This window comes from Rhinopithecus roxellana, chromosome 20, assembly GCF_007565055.1.
Source record: "Rhinopithecus roxellana isolate Shanxi Qingling chromosome 20, ASM756505v1, whole genome shotgun sequence".
Lineage (NCBI taxonomy): Eukaryota > Metazoa > Chordata > Mammalia > Primates > Cercopithecidae > Rhinopithecus > Rhinopithecus roxellana.
Window position 1 is genome coordinate 70,867,938 of NC_044568.1, and position 22,081 is coordinate 70,890,018.

General features: G+C 47.6%; 1 protein-coding gene across 1 annotated transcript in view; it reads left to right on the forward strand.

Annotated features, from left to right (window-relative positions):
• ABCA3 (ATP binding cassette subfamily A member 3) overlaps positions 1-22,081 on the forward strand; it is a 71,525-nt gene that overhangs the window by 5,477 nt on the left and 43,967 nt on the right. The window contains exons 2-8 of the mRNA XM_010387885.2: positions 11,697-11,903; positions 12,812-13,116; positions 15,385-15,464; positions 15,603-15,867; positions 17,349-17,476; positions 18,229-18,394; positions 21,361-21,620. Of these exons, the coding sequence (XP_010386187.1) occupies positions 15,411-15,464; positions 15,603-15,867; positions 17,349-17,476; positions 18,229-18,394; positions 21,361-21,620 (873 nt within the window). The 5' untranslated portion in view covers positions 11,697-11,903; positions 12,812-13,116; positions 15,385-15,410. The remainder of the gene's footprint in view (positions 1-11,696; positions 11,904-12,811; positions 13,117-15,384; positions 15,465-15,602; positions 15,868-17,348; positions 17,477-18,228; positions 18,395-21,360; positions 21,621-22,081) is intronic.

Consider the following 22,081-nt stretch of genomic DNA (forward strand, 5'->3'; position numbering starts at 1 on the left):
TAGTCCCAGCACTTTGGGAGGCTGAGGCAGGAGGATCGATCATTTGAGCTCAGGAGTTTGAGACCAGCCTGGGCAACATAGTGAGACCAGTCTCTACAAAAAAAAAAAAAAAAAGGCCAGGTGTGGTGGTGTATACCTGTAGTCCCAGCACTTTGGGAGGCTGAGGCAGGAGGATCATTTGAGCTCAGGAGTTTGAGACCAGCCTGGGCAACATAGTGAGACCCGTCTCTACAAAAAAAAAAAAAAAAAAAAAGCCAGGTGTGGTGGTGCATACCTGTAGTCCCAGCTACTTAGGAGGCTGAGGCAGGAGGATCACACCACTGCATTCCAGCCTGGATAACAGTGTGTGACTGAGACCCTGTCCCTACAGGAAACAAACAGACAGAAATATCAGTGAAGCCATTTTTTTCGCATTTTTAAAGAAAAATACTTACAAGTAGATTTTCTCATCACTTTTTCACTGCTGCAGGTTGTCTAGCCCACCCCACTTGGAGACCACTGGGAAGGGGCGAGGACCATACCCTATAAATGTGCCTGCATATATATATATAGGACCGGGCACAGTGGCTTACACCTGTAATTCCAGCGCTTTGGGAGGCAGAGGCGGGCAGATCACTTGAGGTCAGGAGTTCGAGACCAGCCTGTCCAACATGGTGAAACCCCATCTCTACTAAAAATACAAAAATTAGCTGGGCGTGGTGGCGGGTGCCTGTAATCCCAGCTACTCAGAAGGCTGAGGAAGGAGAATCTCTTGAACTCAGGAGACAGAGGTTGCACTCCAGCCTGGGCAACAAGAGTGAAACTCTGTCTCAAAAAAAAAAAAAAAAAACCAGAAAATAATATTTAAGTCGGGCACGGTGGTGGTTCACACTTGTGATCCTAGCACTTTGGGAGGCTGAGGCAGGTGGATCATTTGAGGTCAGGAGTTCAAGACCAGCCAGGCCAACATGGCAAAACTCCCATCTCTACTAAAACTACAAAAAATTAGCTGGGTGTGGTGGCGGGTGCCTGTACTCTTCAGCTACTTGGGAGGCTGAGGCAGGAGAATCACTTGAACCTGGGGCCTGGAGGTTACAGTGAGCCAAGATCAGGCCGCACTCTAGCCTGAGTGATAGAGTGAGACTCCGTCTCAAAAAAAAAAAAAAAATTACTGGTGTTTAGGGATTTCATCCACAGGATCCATTGAATTAGACATTTTCAAATACTTACTGTGCACCCCTCCCTCAAAAAAGATCATGTCCTGGATAAAGGATTAAACAAAACCAGTCACCCTCACCCAGCGTCACTGCCCGTTGGGACACACCCCGAGCTCCCTTCTTGGTGCATTGTCTGGCGCCTTGATGACGTGGGCCCAGGGTCTGCTGCCTTTCCTGGCTCATTCTCTGCACTGCCACTTGGAATGACTTGCTGCTCCCCATACCCAGTCTGTCTCCAGGATCCTTAATGTCCTTCCTGTCCTAACTAATGAGTCATTCGAGACTGGCCTCCCAGGTCACCTCCCCCCGTCACCCTCCCGGGCCATCTCCCTGTCTTGCTTGCTCGCTGTCTCACACGTGATTAACTCTTATCTTCTTCTGAATCTTGCCATACTTTATTTAGCATCAGTCACAGCAATTACAGTGCATGCAAGTGTTCGGGGACTGCAAACTCCTTGCATTAAGAATGTTATCATCGGCCAGGCGTGGTGGCTCATGCCTGTAATCCCAGCACGCACTTTGGGAGGCCGAGGCGGGTGGATCACAAGGTCAAGAGTTCGAGACCAGCCTGACCAGCATGGTGAAACCCCGTCTCTACTAAAAATACAAAAAATTGACCCGTCATGGTGGCACACGCATGTAATCCCAGCTACTCGGGAGGCTGAGGCAGGAGAATCGCTTGAACCCAGGAGGTGGGGATTGCAGTGAGCCAAGATTGCACCACTTCACTCCAGCCTGGGCAATAGAGCGAGACTCTGTTTCACGAAAAAAAGAATGTTATTTTCACTTCCAAATCCTTAGTACCTTGTACAAGTGCACATCAGACAGCAAAAACGTGGCAATTGTTGAATGAACAAATGCTTTTTTGTCTTGTATACCCTAAAAGAACAGGGATTCTACCGGCCTACATTAACTGACTGTCCTCCGTGCCTCAGTGCCATACACGCAGACCTTTGATGCTGGCTGGCTGTGGCAGACTCCTGGTGGCAATATGGGGTTGTTGGGTCCTCCCTCTGAAGGAAAAGCACCAGATGTGACCAGCACCACCCACAAGGGTGTCGCTGTGCTGCACACCTGTGGCAAAGTGAGCAGAGCCTTGGTTGGCGGCTCTCTTTGTACATCTTGGGGTGGTCCATCTGTGGCTTTATCAAGACCCCCTTCTTCCCATGAGTGGATTTCTCTGTGCCTTTGTGGACAGGCTTCCATGGAAGGAGGTGTACCCAAGCTCAGAACACAACAGGAACACGTGGCGTAATGGGTCTTGTGCCCCTCACGTGGGCCTGTCCCTTCTGTTCACGGGTCTCAAGACCTGTCATCCCCAGTGACCTTTGCTCCATATATGCAGATATAAAAACTTTTGAAAGGGCACATAAGGGCCAGGCACCATGGCTCATATGTATAGTCCCAGAACTTTGGGAGGCCAAGACGGGAAGATTGCTTCAGGCCAGGAGTTCCAGACCAGCCTGGGCAACATAGCAAGACTCCATCTCTGCAAAAAATATAATAAGTAGCCAGTTGTGGTGGCAGGTGCCTGTGGTCCCAGCTGCTCAGGGGGCTGAGGCAATACGATCACTTGCGCCCAGGATCACCAGGCTGCAATGACCCCTGGTCGCGCCATGGCACTCCAACCTGGGTGACAAAGCAAGACCATGTCTCAAAAAAAAAGGGCACATAGGAATTAGGTGGCAAATTCAAGCCCATGGTGCACACAAAAATACCTACAAATCACAAATAAAGAAATGGAGGAGTTTGGGATTTCTCCAGTTTGCTGCTGAGTAGTGGCCGCCTGAAGAGCCACAGTGCTCGTTAACTGGCACAGCCCGTGGCTCTTGAGCTGACGACAGTTACTGGAAAGACCATTTGTAGAAGAATTTGTGCCATCAAGAGAGTTCTCAGAAATGAGCAGCCTGCAGTATGCGCTCACTCTGCACCAAGTCAGTTGCTTACCTAAAAGACAAACATTGAGATACTCAGTGACGTGTGTGATATTTAATATTTTAACAGTAAGCAAACCTTTTATAGAGGGAGGAAACGGTTTGCCTTCCCCTTCCCGGCTGTGTCCCCAGGAGTAGTGAAGAGAGCCTCTTCAAAGGGAAGTTCTTGAAACTCTGCTCTTGTGCCCTTGCTGGGCGGAGGTGGCAGCTGTAGGAGTGGCTGGAGTCCTGAGTTTTTAAGTTAGAGTAGCTGATTGGGGCCCAGCCGGGGCTGGTCCTGGGCCTCAGTCATCAGCACTTCTGCGGACTCTGCCGCCTCGGGGTCAAGTGCAGAAGGAATATTAACTTCCTTCTTTTGTGTACATTTGCTTTTGTAACAAAAAAACTTTCCAGATTTTGTAATTCTAGGATCTCTTCCTTTAAATTCCTTTAGCTCAAACAGAACAGATGCAAGCATAGTGTTCAGTGAGACTTTAGGTAAAGCCTTGCACATACCAAGCAACAAGCTGGGTGCTATGGGGGCACAGAGATAAAACCTCGGCCAGGCATGATGGCTCACGCCTTTAATCCCCACACTTTGGGAGACCGAGGCAGGCGGATCACTTGAGGTCAGGAGTTTGAGAACCAGCTTAGCCAACATGGCGAAACCTCGTCTCTTTTAAAAATACAAAAAATTAACCAGGCGTGGTGGCGTGTGCCTGTAGCTGTTTGGAAGGCTGAGACGGGAGGATCACTTGAACCTGGGAGGTGGAGGTTTTAGTGAGCTGAGATCATGCCCAGCCTGGGCGACAGAGCGAGACTCTGTCTCAGAAAAAAGAAACGAAAAGAAAAGAAAACTTTTATTGAGGTGGTGGGGCTTAGGGGTCTTTTTTACCTTTCAATTTCTGATGTTCTAGGATTGATATGCAAAACTTGTATGAAGTTGGAAGTTGTTCTGTGTTTTTAGGACCCACAGGATGTGGTAGTGTAGTAGTTAGAAGACAGACTTGGAAGTTAAAACTAGCGAACGTTCAGATCCTGATTTTGCAGCTTCTTGTTGTGTGATTTTGGGCCAGGCATTTCCTCCTTGTTTCTTCGTCTGCAAAAGGGTGATGCTGCCAGAAGCCAGGAGAGGATGAGGAGGCTGTAGAAGCAGAGTGCTTACAAGTAGAAAAGCAGAGCTTCTGGCCAGGCATGGTGGCTCACGCCTGTCATCCCAACACTGTGGGAGGCCAAGGTCGGCGGATCACTTGAGGTCAGGAGTTTGAGACTAGCCTAGCTAACATGGTGAAGGCCCATCTCTACTAAAGTTAGCTGGATGTGGTGGCAGGTGCTTGTAATCCCAGCTACTTGGGAGGCTGAGGTAGGAGAATCGCTTGAACCTGGGAGGTGGAGGTTGTAGTGAGTTGAGATGGCACCACTGCACTCCAGCCTGGGCAACAAGAGTGAAACTCCGTCTCAAAAAAAAAAAAAAAGTAGAGCTTATATTCTTTTTTTTTTTTTTTTTTTTTTTTTTGAGGCGGAGTCTCACTCTGTCGCCCGGACTGGAGTGCAGTGGCCAGATCTCAGCTCACTGCAAGCTCCGCCTCCCGGGTTTACGCCATTCTCCTGCCTCAGCCTCCCGAGTAGCTGGGACTACAGGCGCCTGCCATCTCGCCCGGCTAGTTTTTGTATTTTTAGTAGAGACGGGGTTTCACCGTGTTAGCCAGGATGGTCTCGATCTCCTGACCTCGTGATCCGCCCGTCTCGGCCTCCCAAAGTGCTGGGATTAACAGGCTTGAGCCACCGCGCCCGGCCATAGTTTATATTCTTTTTAAAAAAATTTTTTTTGGATATTCTGGGGCGGAGCAAGATGGCCGAATAGGAACAACTCCAGTCTCCAACTCCCAGCGCGAGCGACACAGAAGACCGGTGATTTCTGCATTTTCAACTGAGGTACTGGGGTCATCTCACTAGGGAGTGCCGGACAATCGGTGCTGGTCAGCTGCTGCAGCCTGACCAGCGAGAGCTGAAGCAGGGCGAGGCATCGCCTCACCTGGAAGCGCAAGGGGGAAGGGGATCCGTTTTCCTAGCCAGGGGAACTGAGACACACAACACCTGGAAAATCGGGTAACTCCCACCCCAATACTGCGCTGTAAGCATACAGGCATTCCAGGAGAATATATCCCACACCTGGCCGGGAGGGTCCCACGCCCACGAAGCCTCCCTCACTGCTAACACAGCAGTCTGCCGCGATCTATCCGCAAGGCAGCAGCGAGGCTGGGGGAGGGGCGCCCGCCATTGCTGAGTCTTAAGTAGGTAAACAAAGCCGCTGGGAAGCTCGAACTGGGTGGAGCTCACAGCAGCTCAAGGAAGCCTGCCTGTCTCTGTAGTCTCCACCTCTGGGGACAGCGCACAGCTGAAGACCAACAGGGGAAGTAGCGGGAGCCGGTGCAGACGCGAACGACTCTGTCTGACAGCTTTGGGGAGAGCCGTGGATCTCCCAACGCGGAGGTTGAGATCTGAGAACGGACAGACTGCCTGCTCAGGTGTGTCCCTGACCCTGAGTAGCCTAGCTGGGAGAAATCCCCCACTAGGGGCAGTCTGACACCCCACACCTCACAGGGTGGAGTACACCCCTGAGAGGACACTTCCAAAGGAAGAATCAGACAGGTACACTTGCTGTTCAGCAATATTCTATCTTCGGCAACCTCTGCTGCTGATACCCAGGCAAACAGGGTCTGGAGTGGACCTCAAGCAATCTCCAACAGACCAACAGAGAGTCCTTCTGACTGTCAGAAGGAAAACTATCAAACAGGAAGGACACCTATACCAAAACCCCATCAGTTCGTCACCACCATCAAAGACCAGAGACAGATAAAACCACAAAGATGGGGAAGAAGCAGGGCAGAAAAGCTGGAAATTCAAAAAATAAGAGCGCATCTCCCCCTGCAAAGGAGCGCAGCCCATCACCAGCAACGGATCAAAGCTGGTCAGAGAATGACTTGGACGAGAGGAGAGAAGAAGGCTTCAGTCCATCAAACTTATCAGAGCTAAAGGAGGAATTACGTACCCAGCGCAAAGAAACTAAAAATCTTGAAAAAAGAGTGGAAGAATTGACAGCTAGACTCATTAATGCAGAGAAGATCATAAACGAAATGACAGAGATGAAAACCATGACACGAGAAATACGTGACAAATGCACAAGCTTCAGTAACCGACTCGATCAACTGGAAGAAAGAGTATCAGCGATTGAAGATCAAATGAATGAAATGAAGCGAGAAGAGAAACCAAAAGAAAAAAGAAGAAAAAGAAATGAGCAAAGCCTGCAAGAAGTATGGGATTACGTAAAAAGACCAAATCTACGTCTGATTGGGGTGCCTGAAAGTGAGGGGGAAAATGGAACCAAGTTGGAAAACACTCTTCAGGATATCATCCAGGAGAACTTCCCCAACCTAGTAGGGCAGGCCAACATTCAAATTCAGGAAATACAGAGAACGCCACAAAGATACTCCTCCAGAAGAGCAACTCCAAGACACATAATTGCCAGATTCACCAAAGTTGAAATGAAGGAAAAAATCTTAAGGGCAGCCAGAGAGAAAGGTCGGGTCACCCACAAAGGGAAGCCCATCAGACTAACAGCAGATCTCTCGGCAGAAACTCTACAAGCCAGAAGAGAGTGGGGGCCAATATTCAACGTTCTTAAAGAAAAGAATTTTCAACCCAGAATTTCATATCCAGCCAAACTAAGTTTCATCAGTGAAGGAGAAATAAAATCCTTTACAGATAAGCAAATGCTTAGAGATTTTGTCACCACCAGGCCTGCCTTACAAGAGACCCTGAAGGAAGCCCTAAACATGGAAAGGAACAACCGGTACCAGCCATCGCAAAAACTTGGCAAAATGTAAAGACCATCGAGGCTAGGAAGAAACTGCATCAACTAACGAGCAAAATAACCAGATAATATCATAATGGCAGGATCAAGTTCACACATAACAATATTAACCTTAAATGTTAATGGACTAAATGCGCCAATTAAAAGACACAGACTGGCAAACTGGATAAAGAGTCAAGACCCATCAGTCTGCTGTATTCAGGAGACCCATCTCACATGCAGAGACATACATAGGCTCAAAATAAAGGGATGGAGGAAGATCTACCAAGCAAATGGAGAACAAAAAAAAGCAGGGGTTGCAATCCTAGTCTCTGATAAAACAGACTTTAAACCATCAAAGATCAAAAGAGACAAAGAAGGCCATTACATAATGGTAAAGGGATCAATTCAACAGGAAGAGCTAACTCTCCTAAATATATATGCACCCAATACAGGAGCACCCAGATTCATAAAGCAAGTCCTTAGAGACTTACAAAGAGACTTAGACTCCCATACAATAATAATGGGGGACTTCAACACTCCGCTGTCAACATTAGACAGATCAACGAGACAGAAAGTTAACAAGGATATCCAGGAATTGAACTCATCTCTGCACCAAGCGGACCTAATAGACATCTATAGAACTCTCCACCCCAAATCAACAGAATATACATTCTTCTCAGCACCACATCACACTTATTCCAAAATTGACCACATAATTGGAAGTAAAGCACTCCTCAGCAAATGTAAAAGAACAGAAATTATAACAAACTGTCTCTCAGACCACAGTGCAATCAAACTAGAACTCAGGACTAAGAAACTCAATCAAAACCGCTCAACTACATGGAAACTGAACAACCTGCTCCTGAATGACTACTGGGTACATAACGAAATGAAAGCGGAAATAAAGATGTTCTTTGAAACCAATGAGAACAAAGATACAACATACCAGAATCTCTGGGACACATTTAAAGCAGTGTGTAGAGGGAAATTTATAGCACTAAATGCCCACAAGAGAAAGCAGGAAAGATCTAAAATTGACACTCTAACATCACAATTAAAAGAACTAGAGAGGCAAGAGCAATCACATTCAAAAGCTAGCAGAAGGCAAGAAATAACTAAGATCAGAGCAGAACTGAAGGAGATAGAGACACAAAAAACCCTCCAAAAAATCAATGAATCCAGGAGTTGGTTTTTTGAAAAGATCAACAAAATTGACAGACCGCTAGCAAGGCTAATAAAGAAAAAAAGAGAGAGGAATCAAATAGATGCAATAAAAAATGATAAAGGGGATATCACCACTGACCCCACAGAAATACAAACTACCATCAGAGAATACTATAAATGCCTCTACGCAAATCAACTAGAAAATCTAGAAGAAATGGATAATTTCCTGGACACTTACACTCTCCCAAGGCTAAACCAGGAAGAAGTTGAATCCCTGAATAGACCAATAGCAGGCTCTGAAATTGAGGCAACAATTAATAGCCTACCCACCAAAAAAAGTCCAGGACCAGATGGATTCACAGCTGAATTCTACCAGAGGTACAAGGAGGAGCTGGTACCATTCCTTCTGAAACTATTCCAATCAATAGAAAAAGAGGGAATCCTCCCTAACTCATTTTATGAGGCCAACATCATCCTGATACCAAAGCCTGGCAGAGACACAACAAAAAAAGAGAATTTTAGACCAATATCCCTGATGAACATTGATGCAAAAATCCTCAATAAAATACTGGCAAACCGGATTCAGCAGCACATCAAAAAGCTTATCCACCATGATCAAGTGGGCTTCATCCCTGGGATGCAAGGCTGGTTCAACATTCGCAAATCAATAAACGTAATCCAGCATATAAACAGAACCAAAGACAAGAACCACATGATTGTCTCAATAGATGCAGAAAAGGCTTTTGACAAAATTCAACAGCCCTTCATGCTAAAAACGCTCAATAAATTCGGTATTGATGGAACGTACCTCAAAATAATAAGAGCTATTTATGACAAACCCACAGCTAATATCATACTGAATGGGCAAAAACTGGAAAAATTCCCTTTGAAAACTGGAACAAGACAGGGATGCCCTCTCTCACCACTCCTATTCAACATAGTGTTGGAAGTTCTGGCTAGGGCAATCAGGCAAGAGAAAGAAATCAAGGGTATCCAGTTAGGAAAAGAAGAAGTCAAATTGTCCCTGTTTGCAGATGACATGATTGTATATTTAGAAAACCCCATCGTCTCAGCCCAAAATCTCCTTAAGCTGATAAGCAACTTCAGCAAAGTCTCAGGATACAAAATTAATGTGCAAAAATCACAAGCATTCTTATACACCAGCAACAGACAAGCAGAGAGCCAAATCAGGAATGAACTTCCATTCACAATTGCTTCAAAGAGAATAAAATACCTAGGAATCCAGCTTACAAGGGATGTAAAGGACCTCTTCAAGGAGAACTACAAACCACTGCTCAGTGAAATCAAAGAGGACACAAACAAATGGAAGAACATACCATGCTCATGGATAGGAAGAATCAATATCGTGAAAATGGCCATACTCCCCAAGGTTATTTATAGATTCAATGCCATCCCCATCAAGCTACCAATGACTTTCTTCACAGAATTGGAAAAAACTGCTTTAAAGTTCATATGGAACCAAAAAAGAGCCCGCATTGCCAAGACAATCCTAAGTCAAAAGGACAAAGCTGGAGGCGTCACGCTACCTGACTTCAAACTATACTACAAGGCTACAGTAACCAAAACAGCATGGTACTGGTACCAAAACAGAGATATAGACCAATGGAACAGAACAGAGTCCTCAGAAATAATACCGCACATCTACAGCCATCTGATCTTTGACAAACCTGAGAGAAACAAGAAATGGGGAAAGGATTCCCTATTTAATAAATGGTGCTGGGAAAATTGGCTAGCCATAAGTAGAAAGCTGAAACTGGATCCTTTCCTTACCCCTTATACGAAGATTAATTCAAGATGGATTAGAGACTTAAATGTTAGACCTAATACCATAAAAACCCTAGAAGAAAATCTAGGTAGTACCATTCAGGACATAGGCATTGGCAAGGACTTCATGTCTAAAACACCAAAAGCAACGGCAGCAAAAGCCATAATTGACAAATGGGATCTAATTAAACTAAAGAGCTTTTGCACAGCAAAAGAAACTACCATCAGAGTGAACAGGCAACCTACAGAATGGGAGAAAATTTTTGCAACCTACTCATCTGACAAAGGGCTAATATCCAGAATATACAAAGAACTCAAACAAATATACGAGAAAAAAACAAACAACCCCATCAAAAAGTGGGGAAAGGATATGAACAGACATTTCTCAAAAGAAGATATTCATACAGCCAACAGACACATGAAAAAATGCTCATCATCACTGGCCATCAGAGAAATGCAAATCAAAACCACAATGAGATACCATCTCACACCAGTTAGAATGGCAATCATTAAGAAGTCAGGAAACAACAGGTGTTGGAGAGGATGTGGAGAAATAGGAACACTTTTACACTGTTGGTGGGATTGTAAACTAGTTCAACCATTATGGAAAACAGTATGGCAATTCCTCAAGGATCTAGAACTAGATGTACCATATGACCCAGCCATCCCACTACTGGGTATATACCCAAAGGATTATAAATTAGTCTACTACAAAGACACATGTACACGTATGTTTATTGCGGCACTATTCACAATAGCAAAGACTTGGAATCAACCCAAATGTCCATCTGTGACAGACTGGATTAAGAAAATGTGGCACATATACACCATGGAATACTATGCAGCCATAAAAAAGGATGAGTTTGCGTCCTTTGTAGGGACATGGATGCAGCTGGAAACCATCATTCTTAGCAAACTATCACAAGAAGAGAAAACCAAACACCGCATGTTCTCACTCATAGGTGGGAACTGAACAATGAGATCACTTGGACTCGGGAAGGGGAACATCACACACTGGGGTCTATCATGGGGAGGGGGGAGGGGGGAGGAGGGAGGGATTGCATTGGGGAGTTATACATGATATAAATGATGAATTGATGGGTGCTGACGAGTTGATGGGTGCAGCACACCAACATGGCATAAGTATACATATGTAACAAACCTGCACGTTATGCACATGTACCCTAGAACTTAAAGTATAATAAAAAAAAAAAAAAAAAAAAAAAAAAAAAAAAAAAAAAAAAAAAAAAAAAAAAATTACATATTCTTCGCTAAAAAAAAAAAAAAAAAAAAAAAAAAAAAAAAAAAAAAAAAAAAAAAAAAAAAAAATTTTTTTTGAGACAGAGTCATCTCGGAGTTGATGACTCTGAGTGAGCACCATCTCGGTTCATGGCTCACTGCAACCTCTGCCTCCCGGGTTCAAACGATCCTCCCACCTCAGCCTCCTGAGTAGCTGGGACAGGTGCCCATCACCACGTCTGGCTAATTTTTGTATTTTTAGTAGAGATGGGGTTTTGCCATGTTGGCTAGGCTGGTCTCAAACTCCTGACCTCAGGTGGTCCATCCATCTCAGTCTCCCAAAGTGCTGGAATTGTTCAGGCGTGAGCCACTGTGCCCGGCCAGGCGTTTATTTTCTAAATCCAAAATTTTTTGTTATCGTATCTGCTCAGTTTTAAGTAACATACTCAAAATCTATTTTGCTCTTCTATTTTCTACTTTGGTAAGAGGTGTTTTATAATTATTTTCCAAGTTACACTCAAAATACCCTCTGTCTGTCCAAAGGTGCCGGAGAGTCATGCCCGTGAGCCCTGGGCCCCTCCTGATGTCCTGCGAGGCCGCGGTGTTCCCAAACCTCAGGGCTGCCCTGCCCCACTCCAGAGGCTCTCAGGCCCCACCCCGGAGCCCTCTGTGTGGAGCCGCCGCCTCCTGGCCAGTTCCCCTGTAGTGCTGAAGGGAGACCTGCTATGCGGAGCCTCTCCTGGGACCCAGGTCAGTTCCCCTGTACTGCCCTGCAGCCTGTGTGGGAAGGTGGGTGGTCTGTCTGTCTGACCTTCTCTCCCAGCTCTGGGACTGGAAAGGACAAGATTAAGCATAGGGATCTTTCCTTTCTTGACCAGACTTCCAGTAAGGGAAGTTTTTCCTCTAACCAGAAGACTTCTTTGAACCGTGACTGTTTTATATTCCTCTCTTGGTAGAGGCAGAACGTTCATCTCAGCCAAGCCCATTCCCATCTGGAATGTACTTCCCTGGGATGACAGCCCCAAATGGAGGCACTGGCCTCCTCTTTTTGCCTAAACTACTTCTAGAAACCTTTTATAAACCACGGGACTTAATGTGTATCTTTAAGTCACTGCTGTTTTATTCATCATCAGCAACTGATAATGATGAATGGGTCTTTGAGATGGGTCTTCTACCTTATTAATTTTCAAAAAATTGGGATCATTTATTAAATTGCCACTTATTAGCACTTCATACTATTTTAGCTTTAATTTCTTCACTTTTTAACAATACGATTCATTAAAAGTCATATTTTAAATTAATTCTTAACTGTTTGCAGTTGTGTTTCATGTAAATATTTATTGACTGCCCTTTAAAGCATAAATTTTGAATATGATTAGATATCAACAGCCACATCCTTAAAAAAAAAAAAAAAAAGCAAGAGTTTTAATTTAAAAAGAGCCTTAATAGAAATGATTTTCAATGGACTGAAACCAAACCAAAAGTAAAATGGGTCATTTACAAAAACCAAACAACCCCCTTCCCCACGCGCTGGAGTTTCCCGAGTCAATGTCGGGGAGCGCTAGCTCATGGTGATGTAGGAACGACTGACTAATTGTTTGCCTTTCTATCCCGTGCCATCTTAACCTGGCTGATGGATGATGTTGGGTTTGGATCAGCCATGAGCGTGGAGCTGAGCAACTGAACTTGAAACTCCTCCACTGTGAGTCAAGGAGGCTTTTCCGCACATGAAGGACGCTGAGCAGGAAGGACTCCTCTCTGCCTGCAGTTGTAGCGTGTGGACCAGCACCAGGGGCTCTCTAGACCACTTCTCCTCCATCGCCTTCCCTGCCTCTCCAGGACAGAGCAGCCACGTCTGCACACCTCACCCTCTGTGCGCTCAGCTTCCAGAGCACGTTTCTCTTATTTCCTGGGTGTTGCAACGCCTACCTGAACTTATTCACACCACCTACTTCTCTAGCAGGTTAGCATCTCATGAACTCAACTCTGGGTCCAGTGTCTCTGTTCCTTTATTTTATTTTATTTTATTTGTGTAGAGATAGGGTCTTGCTATGTTGCCCAGGCTGGTCTCGAACTCCTGGGCTTAAGGGATCCTCCTGCCTCGGCCTCTCAAAGTTCTGGGATTACAAGCATGAGCCACTACATCTAGCTTCTGTTTCTGATATTTGAAATTTAGTAAGACAGAGTTTACTTAAATTGAGGGAATACCTTTACAGATCTAAGCTCTCGTTTCTGCTATCACTTGAATTTCATCATCTTTTGGCAGATTTTTTCCCCATTATATGTACCAGACTTAAATATCATGTTCCTATATAATATAGGATAGATTTTTTTTGGATGAATTTTCGTTGGATAAGTGGTAAAGATGAAAATGGCAGCTGGGCACAGTGGCTCACGCCTACAATCCCAGCACTTTGGGAGGCTGAGATGGGCAGATCTTTTGAGGTCAGGAGTTCAAAATCAGCCTGACCAACATGGTGAAACCGAATCTCTACCAAAAATATATAAATGAGTCAGGCATGGTGGCAGACACCTGCAATCCCAATTACTCAGGAGGCTGAGGCAGGAGAATCGCTTGAATTCAGGAGGCAGAGGTTCCAGTGAGCCAAGATCACGCCTCTGCACTCCAGCCTGGGTGACAGAGCAAGACTCTGTCTCAGAAAAAAAAAGAAAAAAAAGAAAAAGAAAATGGCTAGTCTTTTGCTGCGAGGCTCTGATGCCAGTACCTGTAATAACAACAGGAAAAAACAGTCTTTAGGGCCAAGGAGAGGGTGTGACTGATGGCCCCACCAGCATGTCTGTCTACCCAGGCCTGCTCCAGGGCAGCAAGGCCAGTGGCGGCCCCAATTCCAAGCCCCTCTTTTCGGCTTCCCTCCACAGCTCTCTTGAAGCCTTAGAAATGACCCAGGAGACTATGTTGAGTTTTTTTTTTTTTTTTTTTTGAGACGAAGTCTTGCTCTGTCGCCCAGATTGGAGTGCAGTGGCGCGATCTCGGCTCACTGCAAGCTCCGCCTGCCAGGTTCATGCCATTCTCTTGCCTCAGCCTCCTTAGTAGTTGGGACTACAGGCGCCCGCCACCACACCTGGCTAATTTTTTGTATTTTTAGTAGAGACGGGGTTTCACCATGTTAGCCAGAATGAACTTGATCTCCTGACTTCGTGATCCGCCCGCCTCGGCCTCCCAAAGTGCTGGGATTACAGGCGTGAGCCACCGCGCCCGGCTGAGTTTTCTTTTATGAGTTCAGTGTCGGTTAAGAATAAAGGGCGTGGAATTCTAAAAGCCTGAATATTTTGCTAATAAATAGCAAATCCATATTAACCACCGAGAACACCCCAGTAGCATTTATCAAATGATAAATAGCACTACAAGGATGAAGCTGGAGGATTGCTTGAGGCCAGGAGTTCGAGACCAGCCTGGGAAATAGAGCAAGACCTGGTCTCTACTAAAAATTAAAAACGTTAGCCAGGTGTGGTGGCATGCACCTGTAGTTCCAGCTACTCCGGAGGCTGAGGTGGGAGGATCATAAGCCCGGGAGTTTGAGGCTGCAGTGAGCTGTGATCATACCACAGCACTCCAACCTGGGCAACAAAGTAGGACCCTGTCTCAAAAAAAACAAAACAATTTTAAAAACCACTACAGAAGTCACAATGCACATAAAAAGCATGTCATTGATCTTCCATTCAGCAAGGAACACGTCAGGCTCCAAAAAGACTATGCTGTTTGCTTTTTTGGTGTCTGTTTGTTTGTGACAGAGTCTTACTCTTTGCCCCCAGGATGGAGTGAGTGGTACGACCTTGGCTCACTGCAACCTCCACCTCCCAAGTTCAAGCAATTCTCCTGCCTCAGCCTCCCAAGTAGCTGGGATTACAGGTGCCTGCCACCACACCCAGGTAATTTTTGTATTTTCAGTAGAGGAGGTTTCACCATGTTGGCCGGGCTGGTCTCGAACTCCTGATTTCAAGTGATCCACCTGCCTCGGCCTCCCAAAGTGTTGGGATTACAGGCGTGAGCCACTGTGCCCAGCCAGAAAGACACTGATCTTTGGATATGCAGGGTAGAGCATTGAGGGTGGGCATGCCACAGGCCTTGTACCCTTCCCTTCAGGGGTGTTTGGAGTTAAAGTGGCACAAAAGAAGGTGAGAGACGTGGAGGAAAAAGGGTCCGTGGCTTTTCCCCCACATCCCCACTCTCATTGCACACCCATGCTCTCTGTCTTTGGTCTGTAACTAGCACTGGGCGTCCTTTCCAGCAAGACGATGGCTGTGCTCAGGCAGCTGGCGCTCCTCCTCTGGAAGAACTACACCCTGCAGGTGCGTCCAGACCCTGGAGGGAGGTCAGCTGCGTGCCCAGCCCAGAGGCTTCTGGGGACGCCCTTGAGGGAGGGGTTGTTTGCATGCCCCTGATTCTGCCTTGCAGCCCATCAGTGTGCCCTGTAATATCTCTTCCAGAAGCGGAAAGTCCTGGTGACGGTCCTGGAACTCTTCCTGCCATTGCTGTTTTCTGGAATCCTGATCTGGCTTCGCTTGAAGATTCAGTCGGAAAATGTGCCCAATGCCACCATCTACCCAGGCCAGTCCATCCAGGAACTGCCTCTGTTCTTCACCTTCCCTCCACCGGGAGACACCTGGGAGCTCGCCTACATCCCTTCTCACAGTGATGCTGCCAAGACCGTCACCGAGACAGTGCGCAGGGCACTTGTGATCAACATGCGAGGTGAGACATGCCAAGGCTCTCGGTGCTGGACCTGGTGGTGTCTCCGCGGGGCTGGGCAGGCAGGGGTCAAGCCCAGGATCTGCGAAGCAGCTGGGTGAGGAGCTAACCCTGTCCAGACTTGGCCTCTGTTTCCTCCCACATCACTACTTCAACCTGTAAAGGACCCTGCTTTCCCTTAAACCTCTACCTGCCTGCGAGTAAATAGCACTTTGGGTCCGATAGCACTGTCTCAATCCCCACCAAAGGGACTCTGGTGACATTTTAACCCGTGGAGCAGAACAGGTAAGAAAATGCACCTGCCTGCGTTTGCCTCAGGCTCCTTTCTGTTCCCTCATTTTACAAAAGACATTATTAGTCTCCAGGACTCTCTGAACGGAGTCCAATAAGATAGACAAGAAAAGTAGCAGATATTGGGACTTAAATACAACCTGGCAGAAAAAGTGAAAAAAGAAAGTGAGGTTTTTGCTTGCCTGATGGCATTAGGACTAGGAAGCCATCAAGCCCGTCTAGCATCAAGTCTCCTCTCGGTGGCTGAGCCACCCAGGGAATCCCCCACCTTCTCTGTGGCCATGCCTCATTGTACAATGGGACCAGGGCTGGTCGCCCACCTGTCCAGAGCTGTGAGGACCCCGGGGAGCAGCAGGTACAGCAGCCTTAGCAGTACCAGGCCCTGGAACTGCATCTGACAGTCAGCAGGGTGGACAGGACTTTACAGGGATGCCTGGGTGGACTTGAGCCAAGGAAAGCCCTTTTGTGACAAGGGCAGGGCACGGTTTGAGCGTGTGGCACCAAGAATCTTTTCTAGGACGTGGTTTCAGGGACGTGGTTTCGGGTGGGCAGCTCTGAAAACAGTGCTGAGAAAGCCTGAGAAGGGAACTCCCGCTGCGTATGCTGCTCACCGTTCCTAACCCCTTGCTATGGGGATGGAAGGTGTTGTCCATTTCCCCCTCCTCATTTGGGCATTTACCTCCCAGGCTTGAATTCCACGTAGCAAACACTCAGAGGAAGTGCCTTGGTCCCTCATAAAATGACGATAGTAAAACCCTTTCTGAATTGTAAAAGAGTATCCAGATGATAGGAAAAACCTTTGAGACACTGAGTTAGTGTCCACTCCATTTCTAAAAGCACACCATTCTGGTTTTGAGACAGAGAAGCCACCCTGGGCTGCACAGCGCAGTGCAGGGTGAATGGTGGGTTTGCGCTACTGGGCCTTGCTGCAGGCGCTGCCCGGAGCCTCCAGCTCTGCTCCGAAAAACCGCGCCGGGAGAACCCCCTGCCTAGGGCCCTGACCCTGCCATTCTGCCCTCCTTGATGGCAGCCTGTCCCTCTGCCAAAGATGAAAGCCACCTTGAGTCTCAGGAAGGGTTTACAAAGCTATAAAGGGTTTGCCGTCTTTCATCTGCCGGTGACCTGAACCACCCAGGTTTTTCAAGGAGGAGGGTAGATTGGGCAACTGCAGCTCCTGTGCTTTCTCTCCACAGTGCGCAGCTTTCCCTCTGAGAAGGACTTTGAGGACTACATTAGGTATGACAACCGCTCATCCAGCGTGCTGGCCGCCGTAGTCTTCGAGCACCCCTTCAACCACAGCAAGGACCCCCTGCCACTGGCGGTGAGACATGTGGCCGGGCCAAGCAGTTGCAGCCCATCAGCAAGGCCTCCGCTTCCTCCCACGTCACTAGTTCAACCTGTAAAAGGCACTGCTTTCCCTTAAACCTCTGCCTGCCTGCGAGTAAATAGCAGTCTCTCCTTTGGGTCTGATAGCACCATCACAGTCCCCACCAAGGGGACCCTGGTGACATTTTAACCCATGGGGCAGAACAGGTTAGAAAATGCACCTGCCTGTGGCCGCCCCAAGCTCCTTACTGTTCCCTCATTTTATGAAAGACATTACTGGTCTCCAGGCCTCTGTGGACAGAGTCTGATAAGATAGATAAGGAAAGTAGCAGATATTTAGGACTTAAATACGATCTGGCAGAAAAAAGGAAAGAAAGAAAGTGAGGTTTTTGCTTGCCTGATGACATTAAAATTAGGAAGCCATCAAGTCCATCTAGCATTGTGGTTGGTGGCCCTCCAGGGATCCTGAATGCTTGGTGGCACTTCACATTGGAATTAAGAGAGGAATGGCCAAGAACCACCCCCCAAAAGGGGCCCCTGTGTGGCTCCCTGCTCCTGCTGGGACAGGGACCACTCAGTGTGACATTCTGGGGCCCACTGGAGATTCTCAGAGGTGGGGGAGTGGTGAGTTCTCGGCCGTGACAGCCTTGGTGGTGACAGCCCCCCAAGCACTCTCCCACTCCACCTTGTTGTTTGCTCCTCTGTCTGGATCTCTCAGAACAGCTGGTTTTCTCTTTGTTTCCACAGGTGAAATATCACCTACGGTTCAGTTACACACGGAGAAATTATATGTGGACCCAAACAGGCTCCTTTTTCCTGAAAGAGACAGAAGGCTGGCACACTACTTCCCTTTTCCCGCTTTTCCCAAACCCAGGGCCAAGGGAACCTACATCCCCTGATGGCGGAGAACCTGGTGAGAAGCTCGGTTCGGGTTCGTGTTACCAGCCTGGGCTGTTGACTAGTGACAGTTACATGGCGGCAGCCTCACCTTTCTAAAGTATTTCTTGAAGAAATATTTTCAGGAACATTTACTCTTGTTTATAGGAAAAGTAAAACATCCAGCATAACTGGTTTCTAAAAGACTAAAATAATCCTTGAAGATAGCAAAGGCCCTCTCCCTATATCCTGGAAGACGTGCTCTTGGAAGACATGCTCTTGAATGAAACATTTGTATTTTGGCTTTTTTTTTTTTTTGAGATGGAGTCTCTCTGTGTCGCCCAGGCTGGAGTGCGGTGGCACAATCTCGGCTCACTGCAAGCTCCACCTCCTGAGTTCACGCCATTCTCCTGCCTCAGCCTCCCGAGTAACTTGAACTACAGGCGCACGCCACCACGCCCAGCTAATTTTTTGTATTTTTAGTAGAGATGGGGTTTCACTGTGCTAGCCAGGGTGGTCTCAATCTCCTGACCTTGTGATCCACCCACCTTGGCCTCCCAGAGTGCTGGGATTACAGGCGTGAGCCACTGCACCTGGACTATTTTTTTTTTTTTTTTTTTTTAAGACAAAATCTTGCTCTGTCGCTAGGCTGGAGTGCAGTGTCGCAACCTCGGCTCACTGCAGCCTCTGCGTCCCGGGTTCAAGCAATTCTCCTGCCTCAGCCTCCCGAGTAGCTGGGATTACAGGCACACACCACCACGCCCAGCTAATTTTTGTATTTTTAGTAGAGATGGGGTTTCACCATGTTGACCAGGATGGTCTCGATCTCTTGATCTCATGATCCACCCGCCTCGGCCTCCCAAAGTTCTGAGATTACAGGCGTGAGCCACTGCGCCCAGCTGTATTTGAGCTTTTAAAAGCTTCAGTTTGAGTCCTTGGGGCTTGGTTTACATTTTCCTTTTCTTCCTGGCCTTCTCTGTGTGCAGCCTTACTGGCATTTTTAGCTCCGTGGTCCTTGTGCACCTGATCCATGGCTTCACGGAATCAGTGTGGTGTTCATGGAAGCCAGATCTTGGTTACTCTGATGCCCTATCAGTGTGTGTCTTCATGTGGATGTGGCAAGCGGTTGGAATATGTGCCTCCTCTGAAGCACGGTCTTGTCTTGGAACTGAACTAGGGACAGCCAAGAAGTGACTTGGACGCAGGACTAGGCTTAGCTGTCAGGCCAGGCAAGACCCCACTACAGGTTCTGGGTGGAAGTCCAGGGTGTTCTGGTGAATGCCGTATTTCACAGGTCTGGCAGGAGACAGAACTCATGGAAGTTTGCCATGGAAGTCACAGCAATGTCCCGGCCCTCCATGAGGCTTGACTCTGAGACACAAGCACCAGGCAGGCAGGAGGCAGCATGCTTGCAGCCAGCGCTTAGCGATGTTCCTTACTGGTGCCAGGGCTGCCACCAGGCTAATGCTTTAGGGCAAGATTTTACATCTAGAAAAGGAACTAAGATGAACAAGACCTGGTATGGGGTGTGCGAGGCCCCAGAGCAAGGCCTTTGACAGGTCACCCAGTCTGGGGCTCAGGAGAAGCTATGTCCTATGTCCGGCTGTCACACATGATGTTTGCTGCCTGCAGCAGGGGACTGCAGTGGGGGACACTGGCTGCTGAGACCAGGGACTGGGCAGGAGTTCATCAGCTCCCTCCTGTTTTTGGGGAACAATTCCCTAAGCTTGGAAGCAAGAGAAAAGCAATCTCAAAGGAAAAGACTGACAGATTTCAGCATGTACAAACTGAAAATTTGCCCAACATGAAAAGGCCTAATGTGATTAAAAAAAAAAAAAAAACAGCACATAGCAGACTGGGGAAAACCTTTGTGGCAAATGACACAGAGCAAATATCTTTTGTTAGAAAAAAACGTTTTGTTACTAAGAATAGTCAGTCCTCAGCAAGACAGAGTACCTGAGGGGGAAGAAAAGTTGGCTGGAAAAACCAGCTCCTAGGAAAGCCCCAGGAGATAGAACGTGTGTGAGACTGGCATGGCGCAGGGGCTGGTCAATTGTAGCCCCAGTTTTGCCTCCAGGTGTCCATGCCTTACACCTACTAATACGCCTGATGAGAATTCAGCCCTCACGGCTGGGCACAGTGGCTTACACCTGTCATCCCAGCATTGGGAAGCTGAGGTAGGTGGATCACCTGAGATGAGAAGTTTGAGACCAGCCTGGCTGGCCAACATAGTGAAACCCTGTCTCTACTAAAAATACAAAAAAAAAAAAAAAAGAAAGAAAAGCCAGGCATGGTGGCATGCACCTATAATCCCAGCTACTTGGGAGGCTGAGGCAGAAGAATTGCTTGAACCCAGGAGGCAGAGGTTGCAGTGAGCCGAGATCGTGCCACTACACTCCAGCCTGAGTGAGAAAGCGAGACTCTGTCTCAAAAAAAAAACAAAAGGCCAGGCGTGGTGGCTCACGCCTGTAATCCTAGCACGTTGGGAGGCTGAGGTGGGTGGTTCATGAGGTCAGGAGATTGAGCCATCCTAGCTAACATGGTGAAACCCTGTCTCTAATAAAAATACAAAAAATTAGCTGAGTGTGGTGGCGGGTGCCTGTAGTTCCAGCTACTTGGGAGACTAAGGCAGGAGAATCGCTTTAACCTGGGAGGTCGAGGTTGTAGTGAGCCAAGATCGTGCCACTGCACTCCATCCTGGGCCACAGAGCAAGACTCCATCTCGGAAAAAAAAAAAAAAAGTGATCATGTATGTGATTTTTTTGTGTATTGCGTTAGTTACAAAGTGGAAGTGACAATCACATCACTCTTCTCATTTGCTGTCAGTATGTGGTGCGTTTCCTTCCTTCTCCCGTGGTACCACTGAGCCGCCACGGGGGTCCTAAGCCGAAGTCACTCTGTTGCCCCAAGCATCCCTTCCCCCATGGACCCCATGCACATGGCCCTCCGCCCTCAAGAGCAGCTCCTTGAGGTGGCTGGGCCATCTTCTGCTCCCGTACCCAGGGTACATCCGGGAAGGCTTCCTGGCTGTGCAGCATGCTGTGGACCGGGCCATCATGCAGTACCATGCCGATGCTGCCACACACCAGCTGTTCCAGAGACTGACGGTGACCATCAAGAGGTTCCCGTACCCGCCGTTCATTGCAGACCCCTTCCTCGTGGCCATCCAGTACCAGCTGCCCCTGCTGCTGCTGCTCAGCTTCACCTACACCGCGCTTACCATTGCCCGTGCTGTCGTGCAGGAGAAAGAAAGGAGGCTGAAGGTGACTGCCCGCATTGACTTCCCAACACTCTAGAAACTGCGCTGTCCTGGGGAGGCCATGTCCAAGGGCTTGGTGTTTTGGTATTATTTTTTCTTTTTTTGTTTTTGTTTTGTTTTTTTTGAGACAGAGTCTCGCTCTGTCTCCCAGGCTGGAGTGCAGTGGCGCGATCTTGGCTCACTGCAAGCTCTGCCTCCTGGGTTCACGCCATTCTCCTGCCTCAGCCTCCTGAGTAGCTGGGACTACAGGCGCCCACCACCATGCCCAGATAATTTTTTGTATTTTTAGTAGAGATGGGGTTTCACCGTGTTAGCCAGGGTGGTCTCGATCTCCTGACCTCGTGATCCGCCCACCTCGGCCTCCCAAAGTGCTGGGATTACAGACATGAGCCACCGTGCCTGGCCTACTATTATTTTTTCTTAGAGACAGGGTCTCGCTCTGCTACCCAGGCTCGAGAGCAGGGG